At 35.1% G+C, this 22,270-nt stretch overlaps 1 protein-coding gene across 1 annotated transcript in view; it reads left to right on the top strand.

Moving 5' to 3' along the window:
• CNTN5 (contactin 5) overlaps positions 1–22,270 on the top strand; it is a 1,678,169-nt gene that overhangs the window by 1,496,508 nt on the left and 159,391 nt on the right. The window contains exons 15-16 of the mRNA XM_086338280.1: positions 1,652–1,779; positions 4,086–4,261. Of these exons, the coding sequence (XP_086194406.1) occupies positions 1,652–1,779; positions 4,086–4,261 (304 nt within the window). The remainder of the gene's footprint in view (positions 1–1,651; positions 1,780–4,085; positions 4,262–22,270) is intronic.

Here is a 22,270-nt window from a genome sequence, read left to right as displayed (position 1 = left end):
ATTTAAGATATTAACAATCTTGCAAACTGTAGTAATTTAGCTGTATTTAAATAAAGTGTGTCATTAGTACAAGAGAAGACTGGTTTGTTTATAAAAAATATAATTTTTGCTTTCAACTACATCTTTTTGTAACGTGCATATTTCTGTTACTAAAATGGAATAAATACATTATATTCTATCTTTATAGAAACAGTCCTAAATAATAAACAGAATTTTTCATTGACCATCCTAAATAGATGGTATATCTTTAGAGACCAGTGTTCTTACCAAATGTCTCATTAATATCCCTTCTAGACATAAATTACAGTCAAATCTTCTATTCCTAGTTTGGCTTGCTTCTAAATTTGTCTCCCTTGTCAACACACTGTAAATCAAATTTGATCCATATTGAAAGCAGTATAATGTTTTTAAACTGGTTTCTTTATGGATGACAATGTCAGGAAAATTAATAATCAATATTCAGCAGCCTAGAATTTAATCCAATTGTTAAAATTTCAATACTGTCCTTAGCCCTCAGTTCTGGATTGATTGGCAAAATTGAATACTAATTTAAAAACAACATATAGGATGTTGACTAAACAGAATTAGCCATTATTCTTATACCTTAAATAGTTTAATGTTTTCATGATGCCATGGAATAAACTATTCTTTTCAGAACCAGGAAAATCCAATTTTAGAATTTTAAGTTTGGTGAGAGCTTTGGTTTTCTACCAAAAGTAGTACAGACTTCTTTCCTAAAAGAAGGCAGTCTAAATTCTAGTGGCATATCAAATAAATCACGATAGCCATCCCTGCTATGCCTAAGGTTGCTTCAGTAGGCTGATGCACTGGTGAAATAACAAGATTATATTTCAGGAGCATACGAGGGAGAAAAGGACAGAAATTCTAATTAAGTTTGAAATCTGTATATTTCTGGAATGATGAATACACAGGAGAATATGGTAATCCAGAATGCCAATCTCATTTTCACTAAACTTCTAAAATTTTTAATAATACTCTAATTTCTCACCTTCATATAAGACTCAAGGTCCACTTATAATAAAGGTCTCAAAAGAGCCCAAAGGCAAACTCAGATATCACATTTTTCTGTTTGAAAAGTGCAGTGTGAGCAGTCCAGGTTCCAGGATTCAGGTTTCATTGTCACGCCCTTGCTACACAGGTTGCACCGCAAAGAAACCACCATAAATCATCTCGAGGCTGTATACAATTAATTTTACGTTCTGTGCTTGTCCTCCTCTATGTTTTATGCTATTTCTTCTGATATTTGATTTTTGAGGTCATTCTTGGTTTGAGGTGAAATACCTCAAGCTTAATATTAAAATATCACTGGGTGTTATTATAGTATAAGTTTTAATAACAAAATTCAGGGTCACCTTTTTTTCCACAAGTTTTAAAATGAATGTCATAAATGTGTCCAAAGAAAACCTGTAACTCCCTAACGCTTTTAACTATAAGAAGGTATTATGTGGGTTTACTATATAATTTTTTGAAGGGCAAAATATTTCTACTCTCCCTGCATGTTTTCACAATGATCTTTATCTTATTTATTATTACCTTGGAAGTGGTTTCAGACTTCATCAGAGTTTCTTACCACTTAGATGATTTGAAGTAAAGCAGGAAAAAAAAAAAAACCCTTTTTAATGATTTTCAGAATAGCTATTCTTCCAGACGGGAGTCTCCGGATCCTAAATGCTTCTAAATCAGATGAGGGAAAGTACATTTGCCGAGGGGAAAATGTCTTTGGCTCTGCTGAAATCACAGCTACAGTATCTGTAAAAGGTAAGAAAATGTGATGAATTTTCTATAAGCATAGTTTCATGGCCTTATCTGAAAGAGAATAAATGCAACATGCATGTATGTGTGTTTGCTTGTATATGTGCACATGCTTCTGTTGATGAAATCTAATTGCAAATTAAGGACAAACACAGTCAAATTGTCCCTTTCCGTTATTTAGGGGACTGTGAAGAAAGGAACATATTATTGGTAGAAATTTAAGTATTTTGCTTTGAACAAAATATGTGGGAGGGTAAAGAGAGCTTTCTGAAGTTTTAGTTGGTATCTCAAAAATTTCAAGTATGCCAGCAGAATAAAAATATTTTCCTCAACCAAGATTAATTTTAGCATCAGTCAGTAATGTTGCTGTGTTACCACTTCAACTGGGAATTTGGGGCAAAAAAGAGAAGCAGAAAGAGGATATGAACATGTGCTGTTGGAGTATGCATCAGATGAAGCAACACCAGAGCTACTCTTTGATGTCGACATCAGTGGAACTTTTTTATACACTGTCATTTTTCAGTATTATAAATGTTACTGCTTAAATGTTTCTGTTAGTTTTCTAGTTCTAAAGTGAACTAGATTTCAAATCTAGAACCCTCTTTTGAGACTACTTGTCAAATTATAAGAAAATCTCCTGTCTTAAACACTGTCTTCATTTGGCAAAGGAATGCTTTTCACAACAAAGTACATCCCTTGCTTTTTCCCATTTGTGCATATAGTATACAGTGAATCATACTTTGGCCACAAAAATATAAAATTTTACTTTTTCTCTTTTTTAGAAGTAGAAATACAATTAAAATAGCCAACATTCTGATATTTTAGAAAAGAGGCAAACATCCACGGAAGAAAAGAACATAATTTTTAAAATGCCTCCATTTATACAGCATACATTACTGGAACACAATTCAGTCTTCGAGTTTGAGTCTCATTCTTAGTGTGTGTTAAATAATCTTTTCCATAGTGAGGCAAGGCAGAATTCACAGACTTTTTCATTTAATAATAGCAAAAATGCTTTCTGTTAATTATGAGTTAAGTGGAATGTTTAGTTACTCAGAACATTCCAGTTGTCACAAAGTTTAAACTGCAGTATGCTGTGATTATCTGTCCTCTCTGATGAAGCCAGAATTTAGAATGCCACACAGAATATCTGAGTTCCATAATGTTAGTATTTACAGTGACATTCCTTTCCTGGTGTCGCTCTTTCCTCTCAGAGACTCCTTAGAAGGAACTTATCAACGGTTAACAATGGTGCTTCATCAGACTATGCTATTGCAAACAATAGAGCTGGAATAGGAAAATTAGGCTAATTTTTAGTCATTTGTGCCAGGCGTCTTGAGTCATGTACAGTCAGGAGTCTAATTAGGAAAAAAGAAAAAATCAAAGTCCTGTCTTCATCATCCCCCTACTTATTCAAATATATATATATAAATATATATATACATAATTATATATCATATTGCATGCATTTGATCATTAGCTTATTATATATATATAATATATATATATATATTGCATATATTTGATCATTAGCTTAAATATCCCTTAGATGTACAGTTGGTATTAGCATTTATTGGTTTAAAGTTGCTCTACATCCAGTAAAAATATATCTATCTTTTAAAACTTAAAGTGGATCATTAGTTAGTATAAACATTTTTTTCTTAAAAAAAATTCTATTCACCATTTTGCCTTTGTTTAGATCTCAGTCAAAGCAGCTATTGGAGGTGATAGTTTATAATCAGCCAGAGGTGCCTCTTCTACTCCTCTACTTACAAGAAGGTTTTGTAAACTACAAAGAAAATACAAGTTGGTACCGTAGCAGTAGTAGCATAGTTTCATCTTTGTTAAGATAGTCATTTGAAGGGAGGTTCTTCCTATACCCCTTAAAGAAGTGAACTTGCTTGAATTATTTTTCCTTCGATGTGGGGCTTTTTTTTTTTTTAAGTGTAAAAATCCTTTCTATACTTGATGATCCTTAAAGGTGGACAGGGAAGCTACAGAGTCTTTTTTCTAATACTTCGCCTTCCAGGATGCCAAATGCTGTTACTAGTTGTATAGTCTTCCCTCTTTTTCATCAAGCTGACTTGTTAATAGGAATAGTGACTTTTAAATCATCAGTACCCTACAAATACCTAGTAAAATACCCTAAATACAATAAAAGATATTTCAATTAATAATAGTTTATTAAAAGATACATATCTGGAGCAACTATGTTACATAGATTCCCTGTTTAATTTTTCTCTATTATTTAAAATACAGAATGCAGGGGAAAACTATGTGCTATGCTAATTAATGTATTTTTATTTCTATAGAACCTACAAGAATAGAGCTTACTCCTAAAAGAACAGAGTTAACAGTGGGAGAAAGCATTGTCCTTAATTGCAAAGCAATTCACGATCCTAGCTTGGATGTCACTTTCTACTGGACACTGAAAGGACAGCCTATTGATTTCGAAAAGGAAGGTGGACATTTTGAAAGCATCAGGGCCGTAAGTTAACACAATTTTGTTCTTTGAATAATAATACTTTTAGAAATTTAGAATCAAATGTAAAAATTTTCTTATTGATGAAATGTTTAGGAAAAAGTTCAAATTACTTTTTATTTCATTATTCTCTGTTATGTTAAACTGAGAGTAATATTTATTTAAAACTTCCCAGTAAGAAATTGGAAATACTTCATTATGCAAATTTGGTTTTTTGCAACTTGTATTCATTTGATTAGTACTGTCCATATTTATACCTTACTTCTCAAATATTATGTAGCTACATCAGCTGACTAGTATTATTTAAAGCATTCTTAGTAATTATGATACAATAAATAAGTGAAATAAGAATGCTTGCTCTTGAAGAAATAGTAATGCTTGGAGATTCTTTAATCTCTCACAAACTACAGAATTTAAACTTGCAACCCAAAATCAGAATGCTGTAACCTTAGATAAACGTTAACAGACATGCTCATTTTTCAACTGCCAAATCTTTTCCTGTAATATCTTCTATTGTATGTCTACTAAATGAAGTAAGACACCTTTTTAACCAAATCCTGTAGTACCATCACAGTGTCTTAACTCAACAGAGAACTGGAAAAAAGATCTTTTCTCCACACTGGCTTGTTTAAGACACAAAAGAGTGACACAGAGGGGGAGAAAGATGATGGAACTAGAGTGGCAGAGAGACTCTGGCTGGGATATCACTTCAATAGTGGCAGAAGAGGTGGATCCAAATGCAATTTATGCCTGAAAATCCAATTTAAAATGCTGCCACATGCTTATTAATACCAGTTTATCCTTCTCTAAACACTGTATGAAGCACTGGAAAACCACAGCTCTGGTGAGCTCAAACATAAAAAAAACTGTTTGGATTGAATTTTATTTTAAAGGTAATGAGATACAATGGGGAAAGTCCTAGACCCAAAGTCAGGAAATTTCTGGATCAAGTTCCAGCTCAATCCTTAATCAGCTATGTAACACAAATCCAGTCACTTGACCTGCCTGGGCATTGATTGCATAAGGAACTAAAGTAAGGCAGTTGGGCCAGAGAATTTCTAAGACCCCCTCTCACTCTAGAATTTGACAAATTTATATTAGGAGAAAAGTAAGAATGAACTTTATTGCATTTTTCAATGCAAACAAAATTAAACATTTTCTTCTAACTTATTCTTTCATTCTGATTTATTTTTAATTAATGAGAGAGACTGCATAAATAAGAAATAATTACCAACTGTATTATTCACATTTCATTAAATAAATTAATTTTAATTAGCAATGGTTATGTTATATACAAAACTTATTGATCATGTTAAACTCATTTCCCTCAAATTTGTGATTTTCATTTACCTTGAGTTGATCATTTCTTCAAGACTGTGAGCAAATTTTATGCTATGAATGTCATAAAATAAAACCAGAAAAATATGACATTAAAATGTTACATTTGAAAACAACAAATACTCCAAAAAATATACCTTCTAAGGATTTTCTGTAAACAATTATTTTGAGTGATCAGACACATAAAGGTATGTCTAAAATGAATTTTCACTTCATAGAAGCAGGTGCTTTCTTTATTTTAAAATATCAATCAATAAATGGTCTTGGTACAATTATGTGAATTCTTGTTTTTCTCTCTTAGATATCCACATTAGTTTCATATCCATTTATTTGTATCAATAAATACCTTTAATCCTTTTCATAAGGTTGGCGATTAATAACACCTGCTCTATCTCTCTTTGTACATATGTTGTTCTTGCCCTTGAGAAGTACAAAATTGACTCCCTGCTCCATGCAAACTCATATTGCTTTAAGCCATTATAAATTAGGCTCAGTTTGTAGACAGGGATAATAAACTATAGAACAGAAGAATAGAGCAAGTTATTATATTGAGAAGAAAGAAAAATATTTAGCTTTAAGATCATCCAGGATTTATCGCTTTAGTATATTTAGAAAAAAATCATAGTTTTTTTTTTTTTTTTTTACTTTTTAAAGTATTTAGAAGCTTCAAAATGACAAGGTCTAAAAGAAATAGTCTATTCCCCTTCTCCGAATATCCTCAAAGACTGATTGGGTCTTGGCTGGCTTTAAGGGCATACCTGAGAGAGAATCTGATTTTGTGACTTTGAAAAGTCAGAGGGAAAAAGAAAAGCATTCTTTTTCCATCCTGCCTTTCTCCTTGTGAAATAATACATCTGAGAAATAGCATGTTTCAGAAGGAGGGATGAAAGAGTTATAAAGAAGCGAGATTTGGGAAGGCCTCTGAACGTGTGGAAACCTTCTGTTTGAGAAGTCAGTTGAAGACTCTGGGACAAGAGGGCAGGCCAGGGCTCAGAGGAAAGACTGGTGGGGTGGTCTGTGGCTTGCTTGTGTGTCAGAAGAGAGCCACTAAGGAGAGCTTAAGGATCTAGGTTGGCCCAGCAGAGTAGGAAGTCCAACAGGATTTGGGATTTAGGCAGGAAAAGAGTATGCCTTTGACTGGAGAAGTCTCTACATTAACTGCCCTGGGCTAACCCACCAGTGGGTGATTGAATGAAGACGAATCAGAAGAGAAAGGGGGAGATAGGTGTATTTTTAAGCACATTAACACTGCATAGTGTCAGATGAATCAACCAATCTTTGAAAAAAACAAAAAGATACCAATTGTGTTGATTTTTTTCCATTTTGTAATGCCAAAATACAGCTTCATGAACTCCTCTACTTTTCAACCAGTCACAGTGATGTCTTTTATACACAGCCACTGGTTTGCAGACAAAGCTCTATGTAAAATGTTACGTGTAGCTTTTATAACACGTACAGGCAAGGTATAATTATGTTGTAAATAAAATAGTGCATTTGAACTGCATTTCAAGAGAGTGAATAAATAAACATATCATCACATCAGGTTAAAAGAATAATAGCTATTGCTTTGAAATCTATAATGAAAATGCTTCTATTTCTCTTGCCTCTTTACTTTGGCCATGTTTTACAAACCCAGCAATTTGACTGATTTTTGGAGTGAATCCATTACTGAAGCCTTTGTTGAAAGGGTCCAAACTAAATCAATTAGTCTGTAAACATTTGATCCAATTCACCCAAATCACATTTTGGCAATGATACGAGCTAACCAAAGGTAGCAAGTTAGTGAGGCTATTCTTAAGATTCACTTTAGATTCAATTTTACAAGCTAAGTGTTGTGGAGGATCCAAGCTAAAAGACATGACCCTTCTCCTCTAAAAGAACACAGTTTAATGGGACAGGCAGCTAGAAATCTTCTATCAGAGGGCTATCACTGGGGAGCTCTACATATTGCTGGCAGGAGGACTTGGTACTCGAACTGGATCTGGACTGTTAAGATTTTGTCAAGAGGTTATGAGGAGAAACTGCATTTCAGACAGAGTGAGCAGGTGAAGCAAAGGCAAAGCAGAGAGCTCAGAGCATCTCTCAGAACAGTGAGGAACCATAGTCCTGATGGTATAGTGAGGATGCAGAGTAGAGGATAAGGCAATATTTGTTGGATGCGTTTAAAGGTGAACAGCAGACTCCTCATTGTTAAACTGATTTCGAGCGATGGAATCTGGATTGTATTTGGAATACAGCAGGGAGCCGTGTGACTCAGATTTGTTCTTTAGGAAGATAATTCTGACAGCCTTGTGGAGCAGGGGTTGAATAGCTTGCCAACTTTACATTCATCCCAGGCAGGTTAAGCAGAGGTTGGGGCTTGCCAGGTGCAGTGGTAAAAAATCTGCCTGCCAGTGTAGCAGACACAGGAGACACAGGTTTGATCCCTGGGTCGGGAAGATCCCCTGGAGAAGGAAATGGCAACCTACTCCAGTATTCTTGCCTGGGAAATCCCATGGACAGAGGAGCCTGGTGGGCTATAGTCCACAGGGTCACAAAGAGTCTTACGTGGCTGAGCGCTCGCGTGCACACGCGTGCACAGACACACACACACACACACACACAGGTTACAATGAGACACTGACCATTATAAGCAACTGCCTCAAATAACCACTCAGTTATCAAATAAAGCATTTGCAATGGTGCTTTGACACAATTGTTTTTGAAACAGTTGTCTATGTTGGTTAGAGGTTTTAGAGACTCTCTTAATAGTCTCAGGGTGTCTCAACAGTCCCTAAACATGGTCATTTGACTCCAAAGCCACAATCTTAATGGAGAACTGTGCTGGCACATTGTTCTTCAGAGACTTGAAATTCCTAATTATTCATTCAAGATGTAAGCTAGTTTTAATCTTTACAATGCATAAAGATCATTTGCACTGATCATGGAAGCCTGTAATTTTGCTCTTTTGGGGACAGAGAAAAATGCCAAATATTTGTGATCAGGAAAGCTGGCCAAAGAATTACCTTTTTCATTGTGAACTCTCCAAATGTGATACACTGCAACAAAATGGGCAACCAAATCAAAGTGCACTATTTGAATGGTCCTTTGTATTTACTCGATGCTCTGATTATAACAATATACTCAGGAAAGCAGACTAGGGATGCTCAATCCCATTTTTTAAATGCGGAAACAGAAGCATAAGACTTTTCCAGGCCACATGAATACTAAATTGGGTTAACGATATTAAATACACTATGATCTTTAAAAGACATTATGCTGATTCTCAACGTTTAGCCTTTCCACATTCATTGACCTTTTCATGTTCAGCCCTTGTCTATAAACTGTGGGAAATAAAAATAAAAGAAAGATTTTGTTCTGGTCTCTATTAAATGTTAAAATGACATAGAAAATAAAGTAACTAAAAAAATATGCCATAAGAAAGCAATTACTATTTCTTAAATTACAGTCAAATATTTTTGGAGACCATAAAGGAGATTAATGTGAATTTTTTAAATCATTGTGGAGAAAAGTGAAGAAAGGAATTAATTTAGCACCTACTATATGTTAAGCATTCAGCTTTATTTATATGTGTATATATATATAAACAGTGAGTTAAACCAACCAAGCCTATATACGCATAGGCTTCCCAGGAGGCACAGTGGTAAAGAATCCACCTGCCAATTCAGGAGACCCAAGAGACGTTTAGGCTTGATCACTGGATCAGGAAGATGCCCTGGAATAGGAAATGGCAACCCACTTCAGTATTCTTACCTGGAAAATTCCATGGACAGAAGAGCCTGGTGGACTGTAGTCCATAGGGTCGCAAAGAGTAGGACATGACTGAGCACACATGCACACATTAATGCATTTTATGTGTAAAAGTGAAAGTCACTCAGCCATGTCAGCCTCTTTGAGACCCCATGGACTATACAGTTCATGGACTTCTCTAGGCCAGAATACTAGAGTAGGTAGTGTTTTCCTTCTCCAGGGGATCTTCCCAACCCAGGAATTGAACCCAGGTCTCCAGCATTTCAGGCAGATTCTTTAGCAGCTGAGTCATCAGGGAAGCTCAAGAAAACTGCAGTGGATAGCTTATCCCTTCTCCAACGAATCTTCCCCACCCAGAAATCGAACCAGGGTCTCCTGCATTGCAGGAGGATTCTTTACCAGCTGAGCTTATGTGTACATACACACAGTAACTCATCAATTCCTCATAACAATTGTATAAATATTATTTGGGAAGAATGTGCCTTCTGACCTTGACCTCAGAGGATGATTAGCATTAGGATAGGAAAAGAAGAGAGAGAAAGACAGTCTTAGGTGGGAAAATATATTGTATCTCAAGGTTACAAGGGATCCTGGGAATTACTGAGTTTGTCCTAGGTTGATATATGGATTCCTCATCACTATCATCAGTATTCACTGCAATCCCTTTAGTGATGAAGAACTCACTCCTCTGAAGTAGTCCATTCCATACCAACTAGATGATCTGAATGTCAGAAAATTGAAAAGTAGGAGTGATTATGATAATCTGTATGGCACACATAGGAATCATAAGGTAATATGCCTGCTTCATATCCCTGGTGTTTGTGGAGTGTTAGGTAGGTAAAGGGGGCCAGAATACAAACTCCTTGTTACCTCAGGATTTTTCATTAGCTGAAAGTCCTAGCCTATGCCAGTCTTCTTATTATGGTTACTTTTGTTCCTAGTTTATCTTCTTAGGAATTAACACCTATTTGCTAAGGAGTAAAAGTCTCAGAATAGAAAACAGTAAGTGCTCGACTGGCACCATTCTCTTTCCTGATGGATAAATATAAAAATGAATGAAATCACTGGATATGCTTCCAAGGTTTACTCACGCACAAAGCACTTAGGACTGAGAGAGCATCTGCTGCATCCGCTTCTTCAGCATGTTAGCAGGTGTAAGTCTTGAAGGCAATTCATAACTAATCAGAAAATGTATGAAAAGCAGAGGGTCAACAAAGTCACACGTTCTCTTTGGCTCATTCAGCTCAATAGTAATATTCAAACTTCCAAGTAGTATGGCCTCCTAGACGCTTAGCCCTACCCCTGCCTGCATGGAAAAGGGCTTGTTCTCCCTCATCACTTGGTTTCTTGCCTCCTGGATCTTTGTCTTGCTCTGAATCCTGATAATTCACCAGGCTGTTGTACTGTGGTAGCTCAGATGGTAAAAAATCTGCCTGCAATGCAGGAGACTCTGGTTTGGTTCCTGGGTCAGGAAGATCCCCTGGAGAAGGGCCTGACAACCCGCTCCAGTATTCTGGCCTGGAGAATCCCCATAGACAGAGGATCCTGGTGGGCTACAGTCTATGCGGTTTCAGAGTCAGACATGACTAAGAACGGCACACAGCACAGCTGTACTCTGTTGTGATCCTTTGACTGCTACACGTTTGCTTTGTAGCAGTTCCTCCCAGTCTTTCATCTAATTTAACAAAGAAATCACATTGTCATGTTAATAGGACAGAACAGAGTAATAACCAACCAAAGCTTGAGGCTAAAAAGAAGAGAGGTTACACTCAAAAGCCCTACAGTTTTCAGATCATTCCAGAAAGTGTACCACATCCACGCTCCCTTTTTGTCTGCATTAGAGAATATGCCTCCACCCACTCTCTTCTCAAAGTAGTGGTAGTCCTTGTAGCAAAAAAAGAAGGCGCAGGCTTCACTTTGTTCATTTAAAGGTAGTCTACCAAAACATACCTTCTGGGTATGGTATTATGGTGACCAGACAGAGCTTTTTGTTCAGTTAAAGCCTCCATTTTTGATACCAGCTTTACATAGTATTATGGATAATGCAAAAGTTAACAGTTTCTCTGCAGTGTGTTTTAGTGCAGAAATATAGGTTTTCCTTTTTCTGTTTGTTTTTTGAAAGAGAGAGAGGGAAAATAAAGCTTCTTGTAGAGAAAGGCAATTTTAGTGTTGGCCATGCTGAAAAAAATCAGATCAATAGTCTCTGATCACGGAGAGGATAAAAGCACCATACTTCCCAGAGATTGTCATCAGAGCCAACTGAAATGTTTCAGGTTATTGGCTTGGGAAAAGTAGGCAGTGAGAAATAAAAAACACTCCATTACCTCTTAATAGAATTTGCTTTCGCAGATTGTAGTGAGGTGAAAGTCACTCAGTCGTATCAGACTCTTTGCGACCACATGGATACAGTCCATGGAATTCTCCAGGCCAGAACACTGGAGTGGGTAGTGTTTCCCTTCTCCAGGGGACCTTCTCAACCCGGGGATCAAACCTAGGTCTCCTGTGTTGCAGGCGGATTTTTTACCAGCTGAGCCACAAGGGAAGGCCGAGAATACTGGAGTGGGTAGACTATCCCTTCTCCAGCAGATATTTCCAACCCAGGGTTCCTAGATTGTAAACTCCAAATATTAAATATGCTTTAGCTGACTAACTCCTGAAATTAAGACTCCATATTGTTCCCTTTGGAAGTTTCTTTCTTTCCAAAATTATTTTTCCATTTCATGCAAATATTAGCTCAGTCTAGATTTATAAAATGCTGCATTCCTCTTGTTTTTTTTTTTTTTTTTTTTTTTAAACTCAATCAAAGAAAAATTTAATCCTGAATGAAGTCCCTCTGTCTTTGGCAATGTGATCATTGGTAGGCCCCAGTAAGTTTTTCAACCACTGTGATTGCAACCTTGACCCAAAGCCTGATTTATTTCAGTTGTGTTTATTAAACCAAATTCTTACCAAATTCTAAGTCATTTTCAATAGTGAATTACTTCCTTAGACTTATTAAATGTCTTTCTAACATGTGTAACAAATTTATAATATAAATTTTCATGCAAAATAACCCTCCAAATATTTTGAGTTTCAGTTCAGAATTTCTATTGCATTCATTCATTATTTCTCTAAATTTCTATTAGTTATGCTGTAATTGTGCATGGAAGAATAATCAATGGATCTTGACTCTAGAACATCTTCCCTGTCCTAATCTGACAGAAATTTTTATTTACATATTTTTTAATTATAAATTTATTTATTTTATGAGACATCAAAAATCTTTATTAATTATATATGTACTAATCAGTTTAGAATGAATAAATGAATTAGTAAAGTATCAAATGTTCAAATCAAGTTACTGAAATGATTGCCTAAATTATCTTCAGAACCTAATACACATCTTTTCTCAATGCTCTAATTTCACACATCATCAGTGTTTACTTTTATTTCTTAAAAGGCCACTATTTAAATCATGATAATTTTCAAAAATAACTCTCTCCCCTTCCTGTTTTCTTGTATTCCTTTCCCATTCATTATTTGCATTGATCCATGGGCTGATTCAAATAAATTGGCTTAGGAAGGATAACTAATTGTGTCAACTACTTGAGGATACCAGAGGCCATTGTCGTAGATGTTATGGAGTGTTGCTCAGATTCCCCTTTCAAGACTGCGGCACTCTTTCCTTAAGCCACAGAATGTGAGTCCCTCTCTGGGAATGGCCATCCAGTCAAAGAGAGTTTCCTGGCCCTAATTATGCCCCACCCCCAGCCCATAACCAAGGGTAGGGGTGATGAATGCATGTGCATGGTGTGTGCTAAGTTGCTTCCTTTCTGTGACTGTATAGACTGTAACCTGCTAGACTCCATGGTCCATGGAATTCTCTAGGCAAGAATACTGGAAAAGGTTGCCATGCACTCCTCCAGGGAATCTTCCCAACCCAGGAATGGAACCCCCATTTCTTAAGTCTCTTGCTTTGTCAGGGAGATTCTTTACCACTAGTGCCGCCTGGGAAGTCTGACGAATGCATCACTGAAACTCTCTCAGTCGTGTCTGACTCTTTGCATCCCCATGGACCATACAGCCCATGGAATTCTCCAGAATACAGGAGTGGGCAGCCTTTCCCTTCTTCGGGGAATCTTCCCAACCCAGGAACGCAGGTCTCCTGCATTGCAGGTGGATTCTTTACTAGCTGAGCACACAGGGAAGCCCAAGAATACTGTGTCCTGCCTTGCAGGCAGATTCTTTTCCAACTGAGCTGTCAGGGAAGCCCTGATGAATGCGTAGGGATGCTTAAAAAGGCCAAGTCTCTTTCCTCAAAGGGGGACAAATCTGAAGGGTGTCTCAGCTACAGAGCTCTTGTGGAATAAGCTGAGGCCTTTATCATGACTGCTTCACAATTAAACGTCCTCTCTGCACAATTCTGCTTTCTTCATGTTCCCCATATGGCATTCCACAATGGAGTCTCCATCTCAGAGTCTGCTTCTCTGAAACCCTGACCAGGGTTTGACCTAACACACTCAAAGCAAGCATGAGTAATAGTAAAAAGTAACAATGCTAATTTTTGTCCATTGAAGGCCTATTAAATAACTGACATCATGCTAAATTTTTCAAGTGTTATTTCTCTTACTTCCTACAAATATCCTATGATTTAGAGATTGGTTTTGTTTTTATTTTGTGTTTGACAGAAACAAAGAAACAAATTCAGAAAGATAAATAGCTTTTTCAAATTTAAACAAGTGTTATATAGGAGAGATATTATTCATACTAATTCTGAACTGTAATATCACACTGTCTCTCAAAATAGTTGGTCAAACCTAGAGCATATATATAACTATTTGGGGAGATAAAATTTTAAATTTCTTTTTTTATCTCTGAATTCAATGTTAAATTATACCATCTTGTGAATAATGTAGATGAATATACTTCACCCATTTTATAATTTGTGGGTCAGTTATTCTCATTGCTGATAAGATTTTGACAAATTCATCTAAAGTCATTCACTCCTATACAGTTTTTTATTATATTTACAATATACAAGTTCTTTTTTCTAATATTTGCAAATTTTACTATTATGAGCAATTTTATGGCCCTTTGCCAAAAATTTGCTTCTGTTATATAATGTAAAGGCAATCCTACCAGCCAGACTCTTCAACATTTAATCAGTTCAGAATAAATTTGAAACGGCTTTATTATCTGATTAAGACCTAAGTTAAAATATATAAATAGAATTTTATACCATTAAGATGTAAAATGTCCTTCCTCTCTCATGTGTTTTATTTCATTTGATTCCCACAATATTGTGAGACCGATGAATTATAAATAGATGAAGAAACTGAGCCCCAGGAAGGAAGAGGGGTTAAGTCCCTCACTACAGAGGTTCTGAGAATCCAGGAACATGGAGGGCACAGCCCCTATTGCCATTTAAGCTTTTCTGAGCTGAAAGCTTCATTGCCATGGAATCTAAATCTGGCTTTATGAGCAAAGATATGAAGAGCACAAACTAGCTGTAATTCTTCACTGTAGCATTTTAAAAATTAAGGACAGGAAGAGATTGTGTTTTTTCTCCTCAATCTTCCCTCTTTAACTAGTCAGCTCTGCTTATTTTTATCTTAGTTACTTGATCACTATTAAAACACTAAAATCATATGTTCTGTAAGATCAAAGCACCACATTTGTTGTGAAAAAATTTTTCCACAAACTTTACTGAGAATGAGTTTAAAAACATCTTAAAATATCCTACCACACTTGCTTCTTCATATGTTCTGTGGGTGTGTTTTCCCATTAATTAACGCTCACTTCTCTAGCTGCTGCAATTGTTTCATTTTATAGTTTGAACCCCTTTTTATCAACTTCCCATTTTAGTCTTTTGAAAATACTCTCAAAATGAGTATGAGATGCAGTATATCCCATTTTTTTTACTGCTGAAGATTAGGCAAAGAGTACAGAACATAAATTCCACATTTGAGACACTTTAAATCATTTGTTATTACTAAGTTACAGAAGGGTTGGTTTCATGTGAATTTTTGGCCACAAAAATCCAGTTTTCAAGTCATAGACTCATTAGGGGTTGAGAGTCTTCCCTCTTTTTCACCCCCAATGCTTCCGGTTCTTCTATTATAACTTTTACATCCCTCTGACAGAGCAAGTAACAAAATCTACTGTAAATGTTGCTTGATTCTTTCATTCTAGCCTTTACATTTCTGCAAGTTCAGATGATGTTTATTTTCTGAACTCACACAGTAACTGTGCACACTCAAGACTAAATAAACATCTGTGAAGTTGATAAAGGAATCAGTGAAGGTAGGAATATATGAATCAAAAACTAGCCATTTAGACTAGACTGACTAGATTAAAAAAAAAATTGACTATAACATCTATCTAGACAGAATTTTTTCACTTTTTTTAACCAAGAAAAATTTCTAACTTCTATTATAAATATAGGAAATGCCAGTGATCAATAGTTTTGTTTTGCTTCATATGAACATCTAAATATCTTTGATATTGTGCTGAAAGTAATTGTTTTCTCTGGAAATAATAATCACAGGAGCTCTTAATAAAAGAGAAATACATGTGAATTCTAGCTATCTTGTTGAAGCAATGCTGACATGTTTCATAGATTTTTTTGTTATTTTAAAAAGAATGTCTTATATAGATGTAGTATCCAGGGGATCTAATTTAACCTACAGAGTGATGAAATGCATAGTACAATAAGGCCCTCAATACTAGAATTGTTACCTTGTTGGAATAATATATAACAAAAGATTATTCTTTTCAGTTTCTGAAAAGCTTGATAAATAAAAGGCTGTCTTTATACCCTTAATACCACATAAGGTTTAGGATTTTTATAAGCAAACATGGTTCAGTGTTTCATTTTGAAATACTATTGATATGTAAGTATTGTGTTTTCAACTGACTATTATTTCTCAAAGTAATTTTCAAAAAGATGGGTTTTTGAGAGGCCATTATTTTCAAGATGTCTTTGAAATTCTACCTTTATTTCACAATTTCTTTCTGCATCTGTTTTGTATTAAGTTCTAAAGACTGCATAAGTGTTATGATATGTTTAGCTTTCAGTTTTTCAAAATCCTGCAGTTTCTCTCATGGACTATTTTCATCATATTACAATATAAAACTGAATCTTAGGAGTCTAAAATTAATAACTCAATAGGTTACCTCTCAAAGATGTTTCTTCTCTTGAAAAAGGAGAAAGAGGAATTTTAAAAATAACTATTGAACTGTTATAATATCATTCACTTTCTTTCTTCATCTGGTATGCATTATAAAAGGTCAACTTAGAGAATTTGGAAAGCATGACATCATTATCTTTAAGGAATAATGGATAGTTTTATAGAATATTTATCAGTGTATAATAGATTAATTCTGAATTTATCTCAGATCCACAAAGATGTACTGAATACCTATATGTTAGCTACCTGTCCAGGAACTGAGGACTCTGTAGCAGTTATGTGAATACAGTTGAGAGGACTGCCTTTGGGGAGCTTTAAGTCTTACAGAGGAACAAACATATAAACCAACACGTAGCAAGAGCACCGCAAGAAGTATGTTCAAGGAACTCAGTCCAAGTAACACATCATCCAAGTGGTGGAAGAAGGGAAGACTTCCTAACCAAATAACATGTAAGCCTATGCTTAAAGGAGAAAAAGAGTATTTCAGGTAAAACAAGGAGAGGACATAGAAAGGTAGAAGGCAGTAAGGTAGAGACTAAGGACAAAGAAAATATGAAAAAGCCTACCAAATTCCAGTACGGTGATCTCATAGTCATAGCAAACCTCATCTAATATACTATGATCAGATTATCTTTTAAAGAAAGTTTTTTATATTGTCTGTAAAAGTTACATAGATGGCTAAGATCTTTGGCTTCAATTATAGCATGTTACATATCCTTAGCCAAAGTAAAGATACTAGATATTTTCAAATTAAATCCGGGGATAAATTGTTGCTTAGCATAGATATATGTGCTTCACATAAATTTACATGTTGCTAGAAGCTCTCCATGGAGTACATAAAAAAGAAATTGACTATTATAGTGTTAAGATTCAATATTAAGGGCCATTGAGATAAAATCCTGAGAGACATGAAATAGTTTTTGTCAGAAGTTTGCTTCTTATTCTAGAAGCATCTGTAAGAATACAATGTAGTTTAAAAAGTCTGGGCCTTTCTTCTGCATTTTTTTCCTTTATTATATTATATATTTTTGAAAAAAAAGTAATCGTACTTATTTTGCTAGCCATTGCCAGCACTTGGCATCATGCCTGGTAGATAAAATGTTTGCTAAATTATTTATCCTGTTCAGTTCAGTTCAGTCACTCAGTCGTGTCTGACTCTTTGTGACCCCATGGACTGCAGCACACCAGGCTTTTCTGTCCATGACCAACTCTTGGAGTCTACTCAAACTCATGTCCATGGAGTTGGTGATGCCATATAACCATCTCATCCTCTGTCATCCCCTCCTCCTCCCACCTTCAGTCTTTCCCAGCATCAGGGTCTTTTCCAATGGGTCAGTTTTATTTATTACATAAATGAATACTGTTTTCTATTCTTACATTTGGTTATTTTCTCATTTAGTTTCTCATCTGCTAAATTACCACATGAAAAAAGAAATATATCAATATCAGGAAAAATTTTAATACATTTATTCACTTTACACTTAAAGGTTACTTGTAGTATATATAGGACAATATCAGGACAGGGAATATATAGTTGAGTAAAGCATGGTATCTCCCTTCCAGAAGTCTTAATCTAGACAGAGTATTAAACAACTATTGAATGGAATAAGTGCTATAGTATTGAGACGTTATGCTGTTGAAATGGAGGGAAAAAAAAAAAAAAACTCTGGAGGAGAAATTTGAATTGTTAAACAAGTATGTCATTGGGAGAAAAACTTGTTCTTAAGAATTAATATTCAGTTGATTTCAACTAAGTTTGCTACTAAAGGATAATTTATTAGCACAAGGTAAGGTAGTAACCTTTCAGATAATTTTTAACTAATCCTGCCTTGATTTTAAATCAATGCATTTTTTATTATACACATTACATGTCTATAAAACCAAAAAAAATAACCATTTTGAAGAAAAATTAGCTAAAATAATTTGGAATGCATTAATGGTGAAGATAGAGCACTGTACTAAAGAGTTCAAGGATTTCATATCAAGAAGCCTAACCAAAACTATAAGATACTACAGTTTATCCTTTTTAATTGCTGAGAACCCCACAAACAAATATAGCATGCTGACAAAATTTGTTTTAAAATGCTTATTAAATATAGTGGTATCATTTCCTAAAAGTATCTCTGAAGCCTGCACTATAATTGCCGTTATCCATCACTTGAGGAATAGAAAGGAAACCTGGAAGTGATATGCTTTGCTCACTATTCCTATGGCATCAACAATGATTCTAAACAGGCTACTGCAATGTCTCTGGTGTTTAAAATAACTAGCTAGTATGAGAGATGCAAGGATTTGAATGAGAATGTTTCCATATGCCTTAAAGGCAGAAGAAATTAAGGATAATTTTTTCTTAGCTAAGTTTATTTTGGGGTTTTGCTCTCATTGCTGTTTCCAACCATGCTTAATCTTATATCAAAATTCTGACTGGAATAATCCATTAGCCTGTTTTATTTTTATATTTTTGATATTGAGATATAAATATCTTAGGATAAAATTTCACAGTTTAAATATCAATGAATACCCCTTGCACATCTCCTATGTTCCTATTAATAACCATAGGAAAAGTATTAAGTAGTAGTAATTTTGAATATATACAGGTTACCATTAAACAATCAGTTTATACACATTTATAAAATATGTTATACAATCTATACAAATTAGTTTTTGCTGCAAAACAAATCACCCCAAAACTTAGTGGTTTCAAAGCCATTTATTTTGTTCATGATTCTATGGATTGGCAATTTAGGCTGAACTCAGCTGGAGGTCATCTGCTGGTCTTGGAAAGACTTATGCATCTGTCTTCAACTGCCAGCCAACTTCAAGGTACTAATGTAAGGAATCAGCTGACTGTCAGCTGGAACAACTACGGCAAATGGGTTGTGTGTTTCTCATCATCCATTAAGCTAGCCCAGACTTATTCACATGGAAATCTCAGGGTTCCAAGACACAAGAGTAGAAGCATCATGGTCTAGGCTCAGAGTTTGCTCAATATCATTTCTGTCACTTTCTATTGGTGAAAACAAGTCATACAGCCATATCACACTCAAAGGATGGGGAAACTTCCTGTGGGGAGGAACTGCAAAGCATTGAGGCCATTTTTGCCATCTACCTCCATCTGTTCTCCAGCCACAATTTTTTACAATTCTCTAACTTATGGCCCTCATGCAGGACCCACAAAAATCTCATTCAGTTATTGTTATGATTTGTTTCAGTTAGCTTTTGCTACAAAACAAACTCCACAGAATTTATGATGCAATTCTATGGGTCAATAATTTGAGCTGGACGTGTTTGTTTTTTTTTTCTGTTGGTTTTAGTTGGGCTCCTTGATGCATCTGCAGTCAGCTATCAGGTCAGCTAGAAGTTGTTTGGGGAGGCAAAAGCCAGGATGGTTGTGTCTGCTCTAAGTGGTCTCTCATCCTACTTCAGGCTCAAAGGCTGTGCTGCGTGGTTGTCACAGGGCTTCAAAATAGCAATCTCCAATGCACACATGCATTGCAATCATCTGTCTGTTCTGTCTTTGCTAATGTCTCATTGACCAATGCAATTCACTTCAAGAGGCACAGTGAATGAGTGTAGAAGGGGGCTCCCCAAGGTATGAATTCAGGAAGGTATGAAAAATGCTGGGTTCATTATTGCACCAATCTACCACATAGGCTAAACAGTGTCAGATGATCCTAAACCTCAGTTATGGTATTTTTAAGGCTAAACTAAGTTAGATTTACATGCCGTGTTAAGTAGGGGGAAAAGATCATCTGGGAAAATAATCATTTGCACAACACTAAAACTCAGTATGTGCTCTCACCTGCAACACAGACTGTGTCAACTCCTGACTAAATTAATCTGTCACTACTTTAATTGATCCCTTTTATTGGATTCAGTCAGTTAAAGTACTTGATCTGGTTATTTTTCCATTTTATATGATTTGTGTTCTCTTTTTTTTAATGTTGGGAAAATTTAATCACTTTAATTTTTAGTAGAAATTTGGCAGCAGTTATAAAGAAAAAAAATTAACAGAGACATATTTTGAACTAAAATTAATGAATTAATTTCAGAAAATAGCATATCTCAAAGACAATGATATGATATTTGCTACTTCATCTATCTTAACATCATCCATGTTAAATGTCTCTTTCAAATATTGGTTCTACTGATTTCTGTACTTTAGTTTATACTTGATAGGACCAAAAACAGATATATTTATTTATGAACTGCTGGAAAGACATGTGGATATATCTAAGCAAACATGAAATATGCTGAATATTCCATATCCAAAATGAAAGTATAGGTTCTTTTAGCCAGCATATACTAGTTGTTTTTCATTAATGAACAGTGGTATCATTATTTGTATTACCTTTGATTTTGCTGCAGGTTAAACTGTTGGAGAGAATGGACATATTTATGAAACTGTTAACAATCTAAAATTAAATTAAGAGTTTGATCAAAACTATGGACATAGTAGACTGATCCAAAAACAATAGTAGAGGTGGAAAAACTAGTCCAAATTCATGTCTTCAGCTTCTATATTCAGTTCTATTTCCTGTGAAACTTATTTATATTTATTACTGTGCTTATAGCTGAAGCTTTAGGTGTAATAAAGGAATAAAGACTGTAGGATGTGAATTTTTTCTTCAAGTAAACATTAGACTTGAGGATTCAAAAGATTTTAAACTCTGTTTGCTCAGTTGTGTCCAACTCTTTGTGAACCCCTGGACTGTAGCCCACCAGGCTCTTCGGTGCATGGGATTTTCCAGGCAAGAATACTGAGTGGGTTGCCATTTCCTCCCCCAGGGGATCTTCCCAACCCAGAAATTTTATGAGTTTCTAAAAAACATTTGAAGATAAAAACAAAGGTGACTAAGCTATATTGATTAAGACATGCAAACTTGACGATTTTAATGAGTATGAGGCATGTCTGTTGAAGCTCTTGAACTCAGAGGTAAAGTTTTCACTTGTGAACAGCATGGTAGAAAATGAATTTTCCATGAGGTCAACTTTTATCTGGTAACACCAAAGGATACCATCAAAGTCTTTCAGTAAACCCTCCAAAATATTCTTACCTAGTCTTGATTATAATGTCATTGTATGTAGTCAAAAAGACCTGAAAAAACAACTCAAGTGTGTGGCTTAATATACCAAAAGATAATTCAAATACAGATTTTTATATGGCCTATGTGCAGCCAATAAATTTAAAGACATATAATTGAGTATTTCTACATCATTGATAAATAATAAAATGTTCTTCACTAAGTTGAAAATTAGTCTATCAACTTGTACATCCTGATGACATAAAGATTTAGTTAAATCTGAAGATCTTAGAAAGCTCTTATATAAGGTAAACTTCTACACATCTAGAAGTTCATTGAATTCTTATCTGTAATCTTCAGCTTTGGGTAACCCACCAGTAGTTCTTAATGTTAAAATGAGTACATGTTTTTGAGCTTCTGAATGCAGTTGTCTGCATTTACTCATTTATGCTGGATTTAGCAGGCATGGAGAACAGATAATAGCAAAAGAACATTGCAGCTACCCAAAGATTAACTAAAATATGACCTTTGCAAAGAGATTTTAAAAGAATACATGAAGAACAATATATCACATGATGACTAATAGAGAGCAGCTATAGATTGCTAACATACGCCTACAATTCTAGATCAGTCTGACATTCAGCAAAAGGAAATATGAAGACTCTTTGTTAACAGATGCCTTGAGAAGACCATAAGTCAGAGATGCAGACTCATAAAGAGACTAAGTTCTAAAT

Source organism: Bos grunniens, chromosome 15, assembly GCF_055505025.1.
Source record: "Bos grunniens cultivar Pamir isolate PY7600 chromosome 15, Bosgru_T2T1.0, whole genome shotgun sequence".
Taxonomy (NCBI): Eukaryota; Metazoa; Chordata; class Mammalia; order Artiodactyla; family Bovidae; genus Bos; species Bos grunniens.
The sequence above is the reverse complement of the archived record's forward strand: the minus strand, read 5'-3'. Positions and strand labels throughout refer to the sequence as shown.